This window comes from Accipiter gentilis, chromosome 8, assembly GCF_929443795.1.
Source record: "Accipiter gentilis chromosome 8, bAccGen1.1, whole genome shotgun sequence".
NCBI lineage: Eukaryota > Metazoa > Chordata > Aves > Accipitriformes > Accipitridae > Astur > Astur gentilis.
Genome location: NC_064887.1, coordinates 33,475,119 through 33,487,279, shown reverse-complemented (window position 1 = coordinate 33,487,279; position 12,161 = coordinate 33,475,119). Strand labels below are relative to the sequence as shown.

Genomic DNA, 12,161 nt, shown 5'->3' with positions numbered 1-12,161 from the left:
GATGTGATGGCATTCAGGGTGCGATATCAGCTACAGATGTGGTCCTTTCTGGGGTTTATATATCAACCTTGCATCTTGTAGGTCGTCGTCACACATTCTCTTTATTTTGCTTTTGCTCACTGTTGTGGTGAGACATGACAATGTCCCCCAAGTGTTGATCCAGGAGCTGGATTTGTCTCTCTTCCCACATCTCCTCTGTAGTTCACAGTTACAGCAAATGGGCCCAGACTAACAAAACAGGAGTGAAAATCAAACACCAGCGAATGTCCCAGTCTGATCGTTGTTTTTCCCAGCTTTTGGTCAAAATTGACAAAAGCGGTGGAAAAATAACCTCGGAGGGGATGTTGTAGAGGTGTCATTGGGCACGTCCTTGGGTCCGCAGGGAAGAGCAGGGCAATGTGGCACATAGTGTTGTAAGGTCAGCAGCTGCAGAGCAAACCAGGTCAACTCAGCCCCATTAATGATGAATTGGTGTCCTTCGCTCTGGAAACGGCTGCACGGCACAATGTTACTCCCAGAGTGATGGAGGGTTTTGTTGTTAAAGAAAGGCATGAATTAGGGCCATGGAATATTCAGGACAAAAATCCCAGTTCAAGGCTAAGGCATGGCTGCAGCTTTGAAATGTAATGATGACCTTCCTAAAAGCAAAGGCACCCTATGTTTCAAGGAGAAACCTGATTAGCTGTCAGCCTTGCTATGATGGCTAATGGCTTCACTTTTACCAGCCCCACATGCAGATGTCGTGGTGGGGTGATCTCTCTGACCTAGCCAGAGAGTGGCTTCAGATACAGCAGGAGCCTTTTCCTTGAGCCTTCGGGTTCTGCCATGTCTACGGGTCTTGTGGAAATTTTGCCCAAGGTGCCTTCTTCCATGAAGCAGGTTCCTAATAGACAAAGTGAGGTTTGTGTTTGCTGGTGTGGAAAAGCTGGATTGTCTTGAAAAAGCTGAATGACCTACAGAATGAGCTGGTTTTCCTACCTGAGACTGGAGATGGGAAAAAAAATCCAAATAAAATATGAATAGTCAGTGATGAATGTGATATTTTTAAATGGGCCCATAAAAACATGAATATTATCCCATGAAAGATGTGTCACAAAAACCTCAAAGTAAAAAATATCAGGATATGTGTTTTGACATCTAAATTGATAGTAATCAAGGCCTGAGGTCCCAACAGAGAGTGCGAGTGGCTCATGGTGGGAAGGTCTCCTGAGTTACTTCAGACATTGGAGACCCTTGGAGGAGTGCAAGGCCAGGGCTTGCTTTAGCTGAGTTAGAGCCCTTTAAAGGATGTGCGAGGTTTAGACATGGAGCAAAAGCCTTAGCTAATGGGGAACTTAAATAAAAACACAGTCAGGTTCCGGATGGAAAATAAGCCAGGTTTAAATGTTAATGAGGAAATATAAGTCCAAGTCAAAATCTGCACTCTGCTGTATGAAATGGGTCTGCAGAGACTGGCATTATGGCAGAGTTCATTTGACTAATCGGAGGCATCTATTAGTGCAAAATGCTTGCAAATGGAAAGGAAAATTGTTCTGCCGGTTTTATTTTTTCATCAAAATGCTGGTGCGTGTTTTTAAGGAGAGTTGCTGTCTTTGTGTGCCCCGATGCCAGGCCTTGGTGGGGCAATGAGGACACGGGAATGGGTCCATGTCGATATTGGGCTCAGGGGCCACAGTTTCAGCATTGTGCCAGCTCGGGTGCAGAATTGGGCTGCGGTGGAGGTGTTGCCTCCCGAAATTGGGAGATGCAGAGGTGTTGCCTCTAGAAGGATTTGGTTTGCTTTGGTTGGAACAGCTGTCCCTAGGGAAATGAGGTTATTTGGGATGATCAATAATGAAGCGGTATAAATCCAGCCATGTCCAGCAACTTCATCTGGACTTTCATCCTCTCCTCAGTTTGCTCCTCTACAACCTTTCCTACCCCCCCTTCCTTCCCCCCCCAGATGGTCTGGGAGGGGAGCAGCCACGGCCCTTATGTTGAAAGCATCAGCTGGGGTCTTTGGAGGCTGCTGCTCCTGTAGATATGAAGGACCTGGGCCACATTTGATACCAGGTGAATGCGGCACAGCCTAATTAGTGGTCTCCTACTGTTATTAACCCCTGACTCAGGCAGGCTATTTTTTAACAGAGGTGCAAAAAGTTAATATTAGTGCTAATGGCTTCATATCCAAGGCTTTAATGAAAGCCATGCAGGGACCAGCCCTATCATCAATATCTTTCAAACTTTTGAACTTGAAAGTATCCTCTCCCCCTGCTTTTTTTTTTTTTTTGCTTTTTGCCCAATTTGCTACCTCTTCTGGGGTCTCCTGGCACCACAGTATGAGCTGGCCAGTAGGATTGGCACCTGCCCGCCCCATGGCAGAGCTGAGCCCCTATGGCATCCAGATAAATGGCCCCAGTTGGCTTCATGGGTCACTGTAGCATCTCCCACCAGGTGATGAGATGTCTGCTTGGACAGCAAGACAAAGATAAAAGTGGAATTCATTGGACTGGGAGAAGAGAGAGCAAAGCGATGCTGTGTTAGGGAGGAATCTTGGTCTTGGTCTTCATCTTTGTCTTGGTTGTCTTGTCTTGGTCTTGCTCTTGCTTGAACCAAACTCCAGGAGAACGGCATGGGCACAGGAAAGCATTTATATGTACAATTTTTTTGAGCAGAAATGGAAAGGGATAGGGGCAGCTGGCGTATTGCTACGACCTTTGAGGAGGAGGTCCAAGGTTGAAGCTCACTCATCCAGGTACTGCCTTCAAGAGCCTTTGCCCAGGGCAGGAGCAGAGACAGTGGAGCAGCCTTGTCCTGCAGTGTTATAGAGCGTTCATAGCCTGTCGGTTTGGGGTGGTGGTGGTTGATTTCTGGGGTGGTTTTGTCTGTCTCTAGCACTTCTAACTTGTGTGTGTTGCAGCTGCAGGGTTGTGTTGTGATGTCTCGTGGGAGAGGATAACACACTCAGGCTCTGTGGCTGGATTGTGCTCTTTTAAAACAAGAATCAATTTTTTATTGAAATACATTTTTCTTTTTAAAAATAAGCCTGTTTAAATAAATTTGAAATTATGACAACCTATTTCAAGGCTTAAATTTACTATAATCTATTAATCATTTAAATAACTCCCATCAAGGAGTCCTCCTCAAATATTAATGAGCCGAAGGGTGCTGCTTTTTGAATGATATGTCAGATCAGGGGAAAACATCTTTAACTCTAGCTTTCTAAATGTCACAATGTCATATACTTAGTATCTATTATTTTCACTCTTTACAATGGAACAAATGCTGGTATTTACATTTTTCCAAATGTCAGTACGTTGAGTTCCTGTTGTGCATAAAAGCTCTTGCCTTAATTACTCCTAATTTCACGTTAGCAGGCAGGTGCGGGGAGAATATTTTCTTCCATTTGAGTTGGTTCATTTGAAGTTGAGAAGCCGTAGGGAGTTGGGGAAGCAGGAAAGCTTGTTTTCCCCTTTCAGCCCATGAATAAAGACCAGGTGGGAGAGGAGGAGATCTGCTTTTTCAAACCCTCCCGGCTCCCAGGACCGGCTTTTCAAAGGGGCTCTGTGTGCCTAAACACACAGCTCAGCGGTTAGAGGGAATTTCAAACGTGCTTCTGGCTTCCTAGATGCTTTAACTCCCCTTGGTTTTGCTTCCTGGTGTCATCGAGGAGACCTCAGCATCTCTCTGCTTGGGACACTCAAAGCACGCTGATTACCGTCAGAAATATGGGCCGTGCTGAGCAGAAACAATCTGCCAATTCGCTCTCCGCGGCTAATGTTTCTTTTGATTAATCAAATCAGTTTGGGAGGATGAACCTGGTTCCTGATGCAGATTTTTCCCCCCCTCCCCAGTAGCTAGCTCACTTAAGGCAGCCTAATGAAATTAATTAACAGTAAATTTTAAATGTTGTTTTTCAGCACTGTAATTGAATTCCAGTTTTCATTTGAAGGCAGCGTGAAACAAGCAAAATAAAGATGACAATCTGCAAAGCGAGCTGGGCTCTTTCCCACTGCCATCAAAACGCATGGCTACAAATGGCACGGAGTGGACGAGTCTGGCTGGATTGTTCCCATGGGGCAGAGACAGGAGGGAAAGCTGCATCTCGCTGGGAAGCTCATCACATTTTTAATGGTCATTCCAACAAATACAACTGAAGCTTATATTTTCAGGAAAAATAACTACTGGGCAAATGGCAGGCTTGAGCTGATGGCTGAGATCAAGGTGATCTGAGATGGTGATCCAGGTGATCTGATCTGAGATGGAGGTGGTGTTTAAAACCTCTCTCCTAGGGATGTGCTGGTGTCATGCTCCCTTTTGCTAAAAGCCAGCCATAGGATGTCCCTGAAACTTTGGAGTCAGCCAGGTGAATTTGGTTTAATTAGGCATTTAGTGTCCTGCTGCACATGTTGTGTCCCTGTCCTCAGCTGCTCCTCCTGCTTGGGTGTCCTCTGCTGCCATCACTCCTCAGCCCAGCTCTGTCCATCTGTCCCACTACCCCCAAACCCTGAAGTTAAAGGTACCTGGGGAAAGTTGGGGTGTTTGGGCAGAAGGTGCAGGTACATCTGCAGATGTCAGGACTGAGTCCTGTGTGGGGAGCTGTAAAAAATGGTTAAAGACAGAAAATCTCTGAATGTACCTCAATCAGAGCCATAGCTGCAGGTGCGATCGCAGCCACATGCATGTTTCTCCATTCACAAAGGATGGGAAATACTTCCTGTCCGCAACAATTTGCGACATGGTCCCAACGATCCCATTAGTGCCACCGAGAAGTTGTCCTATATCCTGTGCTCCCCACGGCTGGAGCTGTGTTTATCATGAAGCACGTGGGTGAAACCTGTCCAATTTAGGGCTGGAAGGATGCTGCCAGGCTCCCAGGTTCTGGCCTCGAGATGCTGTCGGTAAGTGCTCTGTCCCCGCACCACATCTGGATTTTACCCAGAAATACGATTTTATTCCACTTTAATCCTTCAGGGTGTGGGTTGTGTAGGGGCAGCCATGGTGCTGGCAGGAGGTGACCAGAGGGAGCCTGCTGTCTGTGTCCCTTGGTCCCTCCACCCATTTTTGGGGAAGAGGCAAATGTCCCCCATCACCCCTCTCCTCCACGTTTCCCACATGACTGGCTTTGCTTTTGCAGAGATCTCAGGCAACACGGACGACATCCCACTGGTGCGCTGGCGGCAGCAGTGGCTGGAGAACGGCACGTTGCTGTTCCACATCCACCACCAAGACGGGGCCCCCAACCTGCCCGGCTTTGACCCCACAGATGAGCCCCAGACTGAGTCGGCAGAAGAGGAGCTGAGGATCCTCCACATCTCCGTCATGGTACGTGATGGAAGGGCAGCCCCCGTTTAGGTGTCCGGAAGCCTGTAGAAAATATAGGGGCTTTTGAAAAGCCATGTATTTCCCTGTCTGGCTCCAGCTGCCCTAGGATGGGGAATGGGGCCCACCTCCGGGGGCTGGTTAAGATGCCTTGGGCACCTCTCCGAATGATGCTGCATGCACAGTGCTTTAACATTGGGCTGCTTTAAACCTCTCTGTTGCAAATATGTTTGCAGGAATGCCTTTAGCCCTGGGGGGTGCTGGCCTTTGAAGGTCTCAACCACCTTAACCCGGGGTTAATTCACATTGACTTGGTCAGGAGCCCTTTGCCCTGTGGATGGTGCCCAGCACCCGCTGCTCCGGCACGCGGCGGGTGTCACGGTGCCACTGGGCGCTGTCACCACCACTTTTATCAGAGCTGCAGCCCCGTGGCCATGGTTTCGCAGTGTGCGGTAAGCAAGAGCTTCCCATGCGCGGAGGCTGCACAGCTTTCCTCCTCCCCCCAGATATGCGGGGATGAGGCTTTGATGGCAGAGAAAGGAGGGTGAGACAGAGATCTGTGTGTTGGAGGTGGATCTGTGGTTTGTTGGTTGTTTCTTTTTGTTATGTTGGAAAAAATTTGAAGAATCTGACAATTTTTGTGCTTCTGGAAGATAATTAGCTGGAGACAATGTGTTGCCGAGGCCGCAAACAGGCTGTTTAATGGTGCCTACCCTAATGAGAGCGTCAATAGCTCTTCCAGATTGCAGCCCCAGGCCAGGTTTCTCCTCCATCATTTGTGCGCGATTAGTCTGGAGGAAAAAAACCAAAACACTGGGAAAGCCATCCCCAAAAACATTTTGCACGGTTATCTTTTTTTTTATTGTCCATTCCTAGCTGCTCCTGAGAGGGTGCATCACCTCTGGAGAGGCTGGCCCCACTCTGCCACAGTGGTCTTGGTCTTCTTGGTTACCTCTGAATCCCAAGATTGAGACAGGAGTGCCTGAAACAAGGCTTATTATTGAGCTGACGAAAAGGATGTCTGCAACTCATTGCTCTTGTACCAAAATGTGTAAATACAGATTGAATCCTCCCTCTCCCCCTTTCTCCTCATCACTCTCAGCTCTGCTCCAGCAGCATCCTTATGGCCTGACAAATAGAAGTTGGCTTTTGTGCCAGGAGTCAGGATCACATGGACTTTTCAAGGCTGATTTTCTTTCTTTCCCATGTGGTTGCCAAGAGAAGAAGTGTGAGCGAGCGAGGGGTTGTATCCATCGTGGCAGCAGTCCGCACGTGGACTGTGTGAGAAGCGCTCCCGCGCCCGTCCAGCGCAGGGCTCCTCTCACAGCCATTGTGCGAGTGGCGGGTTGAGGGAGGATGAAGGCAGAATGGGTTTTCTGTGCTCCAATGGAGAGGAACCAGGGGTCTGAGGTGATGCTCTGACCCCCTCCAACGAGCAGTGGGTGGAGGGGACTCAAGCTCTGGTTTTCATCCCCATCTTAGGTGGCCACAGGCTGCTTTTCCTCAGGGATAGTTTTTGCTCTCAGACTATCAGGACAGAAGAAAGTCAGTTTCAATTATATAACAGGTCTTTTTTGAGAACCCACAGACGCAGTCCTAAACAAATGGGCACCCACCTGACTTGAGCTCCAGCTTGCTCTCCCTTGTTTACCACCACAGGCATATGGCAGAGCTCTCTGGTGTTTGGGGGGTTTGATGTGCATACAGAGGGCAGCAAAGGAAAGCCAGGAATGCCCCAGTATTACTCCCACCTGCTTGTCACCCCATCTGCAGGTGGACCCTTCCCCAGGGTGATGGAGAACTATGACATGGGAGGCCATCTCTGGTGGCGATGGGGATAGCCCCCACTTATTTAGGGATCAGAGCAACTCAAAGGGATTTGAATGTGATAGAGAATTGGCCCTGACTTTATCACTAAAAAACTCAGTACGAACACGGCCAGAAATTAATCCAGTGCCAGTTTTCAGCCCCAGTGAGTGATCTCCCATCCTCCTGGCTGCAGGCTCCTGGCCGGAGAGACGTCGCATGCCAGCCAGCCCCCACCCCTCTGCTGGACTGCTTGTCTCCTTAATCACTGGAGTTTCTTTGTTTTTTCTTTCCTTTTTTTTAAAGAAAGTTTGGAAAGAGGCTGTGAGGGTGCATCGCAGCTCCGTCACCCTGGGAATGAAAGACGGTTAACCTGTAATAGCCATTAGAGCTCCTTTTCCAGCTGTCTCTCCTGCTTCTTATTCAATAATTCCCTTAATGTTTTATCCTAATGGAGCAGCTTATTACTAATATTTTATTTTATCAAGATCACCTATTGCATAGAAAAGAGGAGGGGGACCAGAGCCATGGATGGACATGGAGCTCTTAGCTTGCTCTGCATCATGATGATGATGATGATGATGATGATTAGTATAGTATTATTAAGTAGCAGATTGGGTGTAAAGGGCCAGCTTGGGCTTTCATCTTGCTGCCTCTATCTGTGTGCAGTGACGATGTCTCTGCAGGAGGGTGACCTTGGGCAGGGTGAGGGTGGCGAGGTGGCAGGGCTGGGTGCAGTTTTGGGGTCCATCCCTGTGGGGCAGGAGCTTTTTCAGTCTCTTCCCCCTTGGCGTTCCCCAAACAACGCTTCAGTCATCTGGCTGTCTCGAGCCTTGATCTCCTTTAATCCGTGCTGCAATTTCTGCAGGATACCCTGGGAAAATCTCCCAAGATTGAGAGTGACAGCCCTGAAACTGGTTGGAAATGGGTCAGAAAAAGTTGCCTGTAGGAGCATTTGCCTGAATAAATCTGATCTCTGCTTTCACAGACGTGTCGTGAGAGAGTGAAACAAAACACGCTCTGCTTTAAATGCTGCTTTTTCATGCCTCAGTGGTGACTTCAAAGCTGGTCCAGATTGAGGCAGGCCTCAGCTGGGAGCACTTGGCCAAATCTGGGCGCTCCCTGTGCCAGCACCCTTTTATCGGCATGACCGGGCTCCTCTCGCCATTGCCTTTGCTTTGGCCAGCCCGGAGCATCCTCAGGGTGTTTGCATCCCTGGGGCACGGCTGGCGCAGGTCCCTGGCTGAGCCCTGCTTGCGTTTGTGCCCCCAGGGAGGGATGATCGCCCTTCTGCTCTCCATCCTCTGCCTGGTGATGATCCTCTACACCCGCCGGCGGTGGTGCAAGCGGCGCAGAGTGCCGCAGCCCCAGAAAAGTGCCAGTGCCGAGGCAGCCAACGAGATCCACTACATCCCCTCGGTGCTGATCGGGGGCCACGGGCGGGAGAGCCTGCGCAATGCCCGTGTGCAGGGCCACAACTCCAGCGGGACGCTCAGCATCCGCGAGACCCCTATCCTGGACGGCTACGAGTACGACATCACCGACCTACGGCACCACCTCCAGCGTGAGTGCATGAACGGCGGGGAGGACTTCGCCAGCCAGGTCACCCGCACCCTGGACTCACTGCAAGGCTGCAATGAGAAGGCCAGCATGGACCTCACACCAGGTGGGGATGGGACAGGGTGGCATGGACTTAGCTGAGTCCTTTCCAACTCATCTTCTCTCTATTATTCCATACACATGTTTTCCCTTGAGTATTTTCCCCGTTTCTCTGGGGCTTTGTTGTGTGTGAGGTGCTGGTGGCACTCTGAAGGTGCTTCCATTGCTCAGAGACCTTGCAGCCAGTTGAGAGCAGTCCCTGCTGAGTGGGACGTGGCTGGGACAATGTGGGGTGGAGTTCTGAAGGGAAGGACTGTGATTCCCATGCCCTGATGGAGAACCAGAATGGTGTATCGTCTGAGCTACCCCATGGTGACCCCCAAAATTCCCTTCTATATCCCAGGATTTCTGGTGTCTTCTTCAGCTGAGGTTTTTAGTATCAAAATGATACTTGTCATCAGTATGATTCAGAGTTAACACTGTCTTCTGATCATCAGCAGGGATTCTTTGAAGCTTGTAACACACTTGCTTGTTGGCCATATTGCCAACTGAGCCATCCAACTGGAGCCTTCTCAACTGAGATGTGGTTTGGGAAGACCATGGTGTGGTTCCTATAGCTCTCCAGGAGATTTCTTTACAGACTTGGGTATGCAAAAGTGCCTGAGAGACTGAATGTTAAATCTCAGCTTTTGGCTAGCTTGGTGGAGGTGGCGGGTCCCTTCGAGCTTTGAGATGCTCACGAGGGTGCATTGGGGGCAGCTCGGCCTATTGGCCATGGCACCCTGGTCGCCTCACGCAGGTGCTGGAGATGGATCCAAGGAAATCTCTCTCTCGCCTCCCTCTTTTTAAAAAATCCTTATCCCTGAAAGATTTTGCCTTTGATTCTATCTGCTCAGGGAGTGATAATGCTAAGCTGTCCCTGATGAACAAGTACAAGGACAACATCATCGCCACCAGCCCTGTGGACTCGAACCACCAGCAAGCCACGCTGTTGTCCCACACCTCCAGCAGCCAGCGCAAGCGCATCAACAACAAAGCACGAGGTAGGGGGGGTCCCGGGAGGGATGGGGTGCTCTGAGCTTCCAGCCACCCAAGCTCCAGCAACTCACCCTTGTGGAGACATAGGGCCAGTGGGAGCATGGAAAGGAGGGTTTGGGTGGAGGGAAGCAGAAAAAGGGTGTCTGCAAGGATGCAAATGATGTTGGGTGGGTCGGTTGGTTGCAAAGATGCAGAGGGCGTTTGCCACGGTAAATATTTTATGATACCGGCACAGCCTCCGGAAAATTTGCAAGGTAATGGGAGCCATGGCAGGGGGCATGGCTGTGCGTGGTGGGAAGGGGTGTCCCTGCTGCGTCCAGCAGACGCGGCTCCTGGTCTTCAAGGCAAGGCTTGCCCTGAAAGCGTGATGTAGGATGCAGCAGCTTGGAGTAGCATGGTGCGAGCCCCACCGTGACCACACTTGGTATCCCCTGCAGCCGGCTCAGCGTTTCTCAACCCTGAGGGGGACTCGGGGACGGAAGCGGACACCGATCCCCAGCTGACCTTCTATACGGATCCCTCAAGGAGCCGGAGGCGCAGCCGAGGTGGGTGCGGGAGCAGAGGTGGGCAGCAAGCCATGGCCCCCTTGCCTTGTTTGCTGTCACCTCTCCAGGTTCAGAGACTTTCCATCAGCAAAAGATGGAAACCCAAGTGTGATCCGGGCTGCTATGGGCAGGTGCCGGTCCCTGCTCCCGTAGCGGGCTGCTGCTGCTCTCCAGTGGAGTTTCTCAGCAGAGAATGAAATATATTCTGATTTTTTGCTGGAGGCTTCTGCTGAGCTCTGGTGTGTATTAATGAGTAACACACTTCAAAGGCTGGCCCATGAGCTCCCGTGCTGCTTCTCAGCACAGTGCTGCTGTGGGTTTTCTCTGGCACCGTACGTGTATGAGCTGTATGTGCAGCAGGGGATGGGGACAGGCTTGGTCCCCAGGCAAGAGTCTCACCCCACTGCCCTGCACCATCCCTCTGGGAGGTTTTCTCCTCCGGGGAGAGTTTGTGTCTGTTTTCCCTCACTGAGCCTTGTTTGTTGGATGGTGCCTTGTTTTTCTGGGAGTGGTGGGACTGGGAGCCATCTCCTTCACCCCCAGTGCCCATGCTGGGTGCTGAGAGGCTGGTTCAGGCTTTGTCTCTGCAGGGGATAGCTCAGCCCCCAGCCAGCATTTTCCACTCAGCTTCTTCAGCTGAGAGATTAAAAGTCAAAGACCTCCATGCCTTTAGCAGTTAGGGCTCTCCTGTGCTTTTTCAAAGGCATCCAGAAGGCTGTTGTCATGGCAAAATTAACCTGAGAGAAGTGCTGAGAAGAAGGAAGGGGGGGGGGGGGGGAGAATATTGCATTTCTTCTCCTCAAAATCTCTGCTCTGCTTTAAAGTCCTGCTGCTGCAAAGGTCTCAGCGTGCTGCGGTGCAGGGGTGTGGGAGAGCTCAGTCTGCGGGGGCTCAGGGAGACCCCGGCCGCAGCAGGCAGAAGGGAGTGTCCCACAGTGAAAGCTGCTTCATGCTCTTGAAAATTCAAAGCAATGCTGCTTGATTGGATTGCCACTGGATTTCCAGGGGGCTGGGCAGGGTCTCTGCACCCTGAGGTCTCCTGGCCGCACCCCAAGATCTTCCTGGGTCCCCCAGGTCTCAGGTTTGACTGTGCTTTTGTGTTTTTCAGTGGGGTCCCCCCGGAGCCCTGTGAACAAGACCACACTGACCCTCATCAGCGTGACGAGCTGCATCATCAGCCTGGTGTGCTCTTCCCACATGAGCTGCCCCCTTGTTGTCAAGATCACCCTCCACGTCCCTGAGCACCTCATTGCTGATGGTGAGCACCCCACGGTCTTACCCACCCCCTCCTGCCCCATTCTGTAAGCTGTGATGGAGGGGAGGAGAGGATGATGAAGAGGACAGTTGTGGGATGGAGGGTACCAGGGCAGCACAGAGGGGATGGGTGTGGGATGGAGCGGATGGGCACAGGACAGAGGGGATGGGTGGAGGACAGAGGTGGCCGTTGCGGGATGAAGGGGATGGATGCAGGATGGAAGGGACAGGGGTGAGATGGAGGGTACTAGTGTGGGAGTGAGGGATGGAGGGGTACAGGATGGAGGGGAGGGGCACAGGACAGACGAGACAGACACAGGACAAGGATGGCTGTTGCGGGACAGAGGTGATGGGTGCAGCATGGAGGGGACAGGCGTGGGATGGAGGGGACCAGTGCAGGACACAGGGGATGGGTGCAGGATTGATGGGATGGGTACAGGACCGAGGGGACCATTGTGGGACAGAGGGGACAGGCATGGGATGGAGGGGATGGGTATGGAATGGCATGGACCATCATGGGATGAAGGACATCAGTGTGGGACAGAGGGGACAGGCGTGGGACCGAGGGGATGGGTGTGGGATGGTGGCGGCTGTTGTGGGACAGAGGGGTGAGGTACA

The 12,161-nt window shown here is 51.1% G+C and overlaps 1 protein-coding gene across 7 annotated transcripts in view; it reads left to right on the top strand.

The window, feature by feature from the left end:
- ASTN1 (astrotactin 1) overlaps positions 1-12,161 on the top strand; it is a 64,264-nt gene that overhangs the window by 16,002 nt on the left and 36,101 nt on the right. For all 7 annotated transcript variants that reach the window (XM_049808518.1, XM_049808514.1, XM_049808519.1 and 4 more), the window contains exons 2-6: positions 5,117-5,304; positions 8,380-8,773; positions 9,603-9,749; positions 10,182-10,289; positions 11,398-11,547. In XM_049808518.1, coding sequence (XP_049664475.1) covers positions 5,117-5,304; positions 8,380-8,773; positions 9,603-9,749; positions 10,182-10,289; positions 11,398-11,547 — 987 coding nt within the window. The remainder of the gene's footprint in view (positions 1-5,116; positions 5,305-8,379; positions 8,774-9,602; positions 9,750-10,181; positions 10,290-11,397; positions 11,548-12,161) is intronic.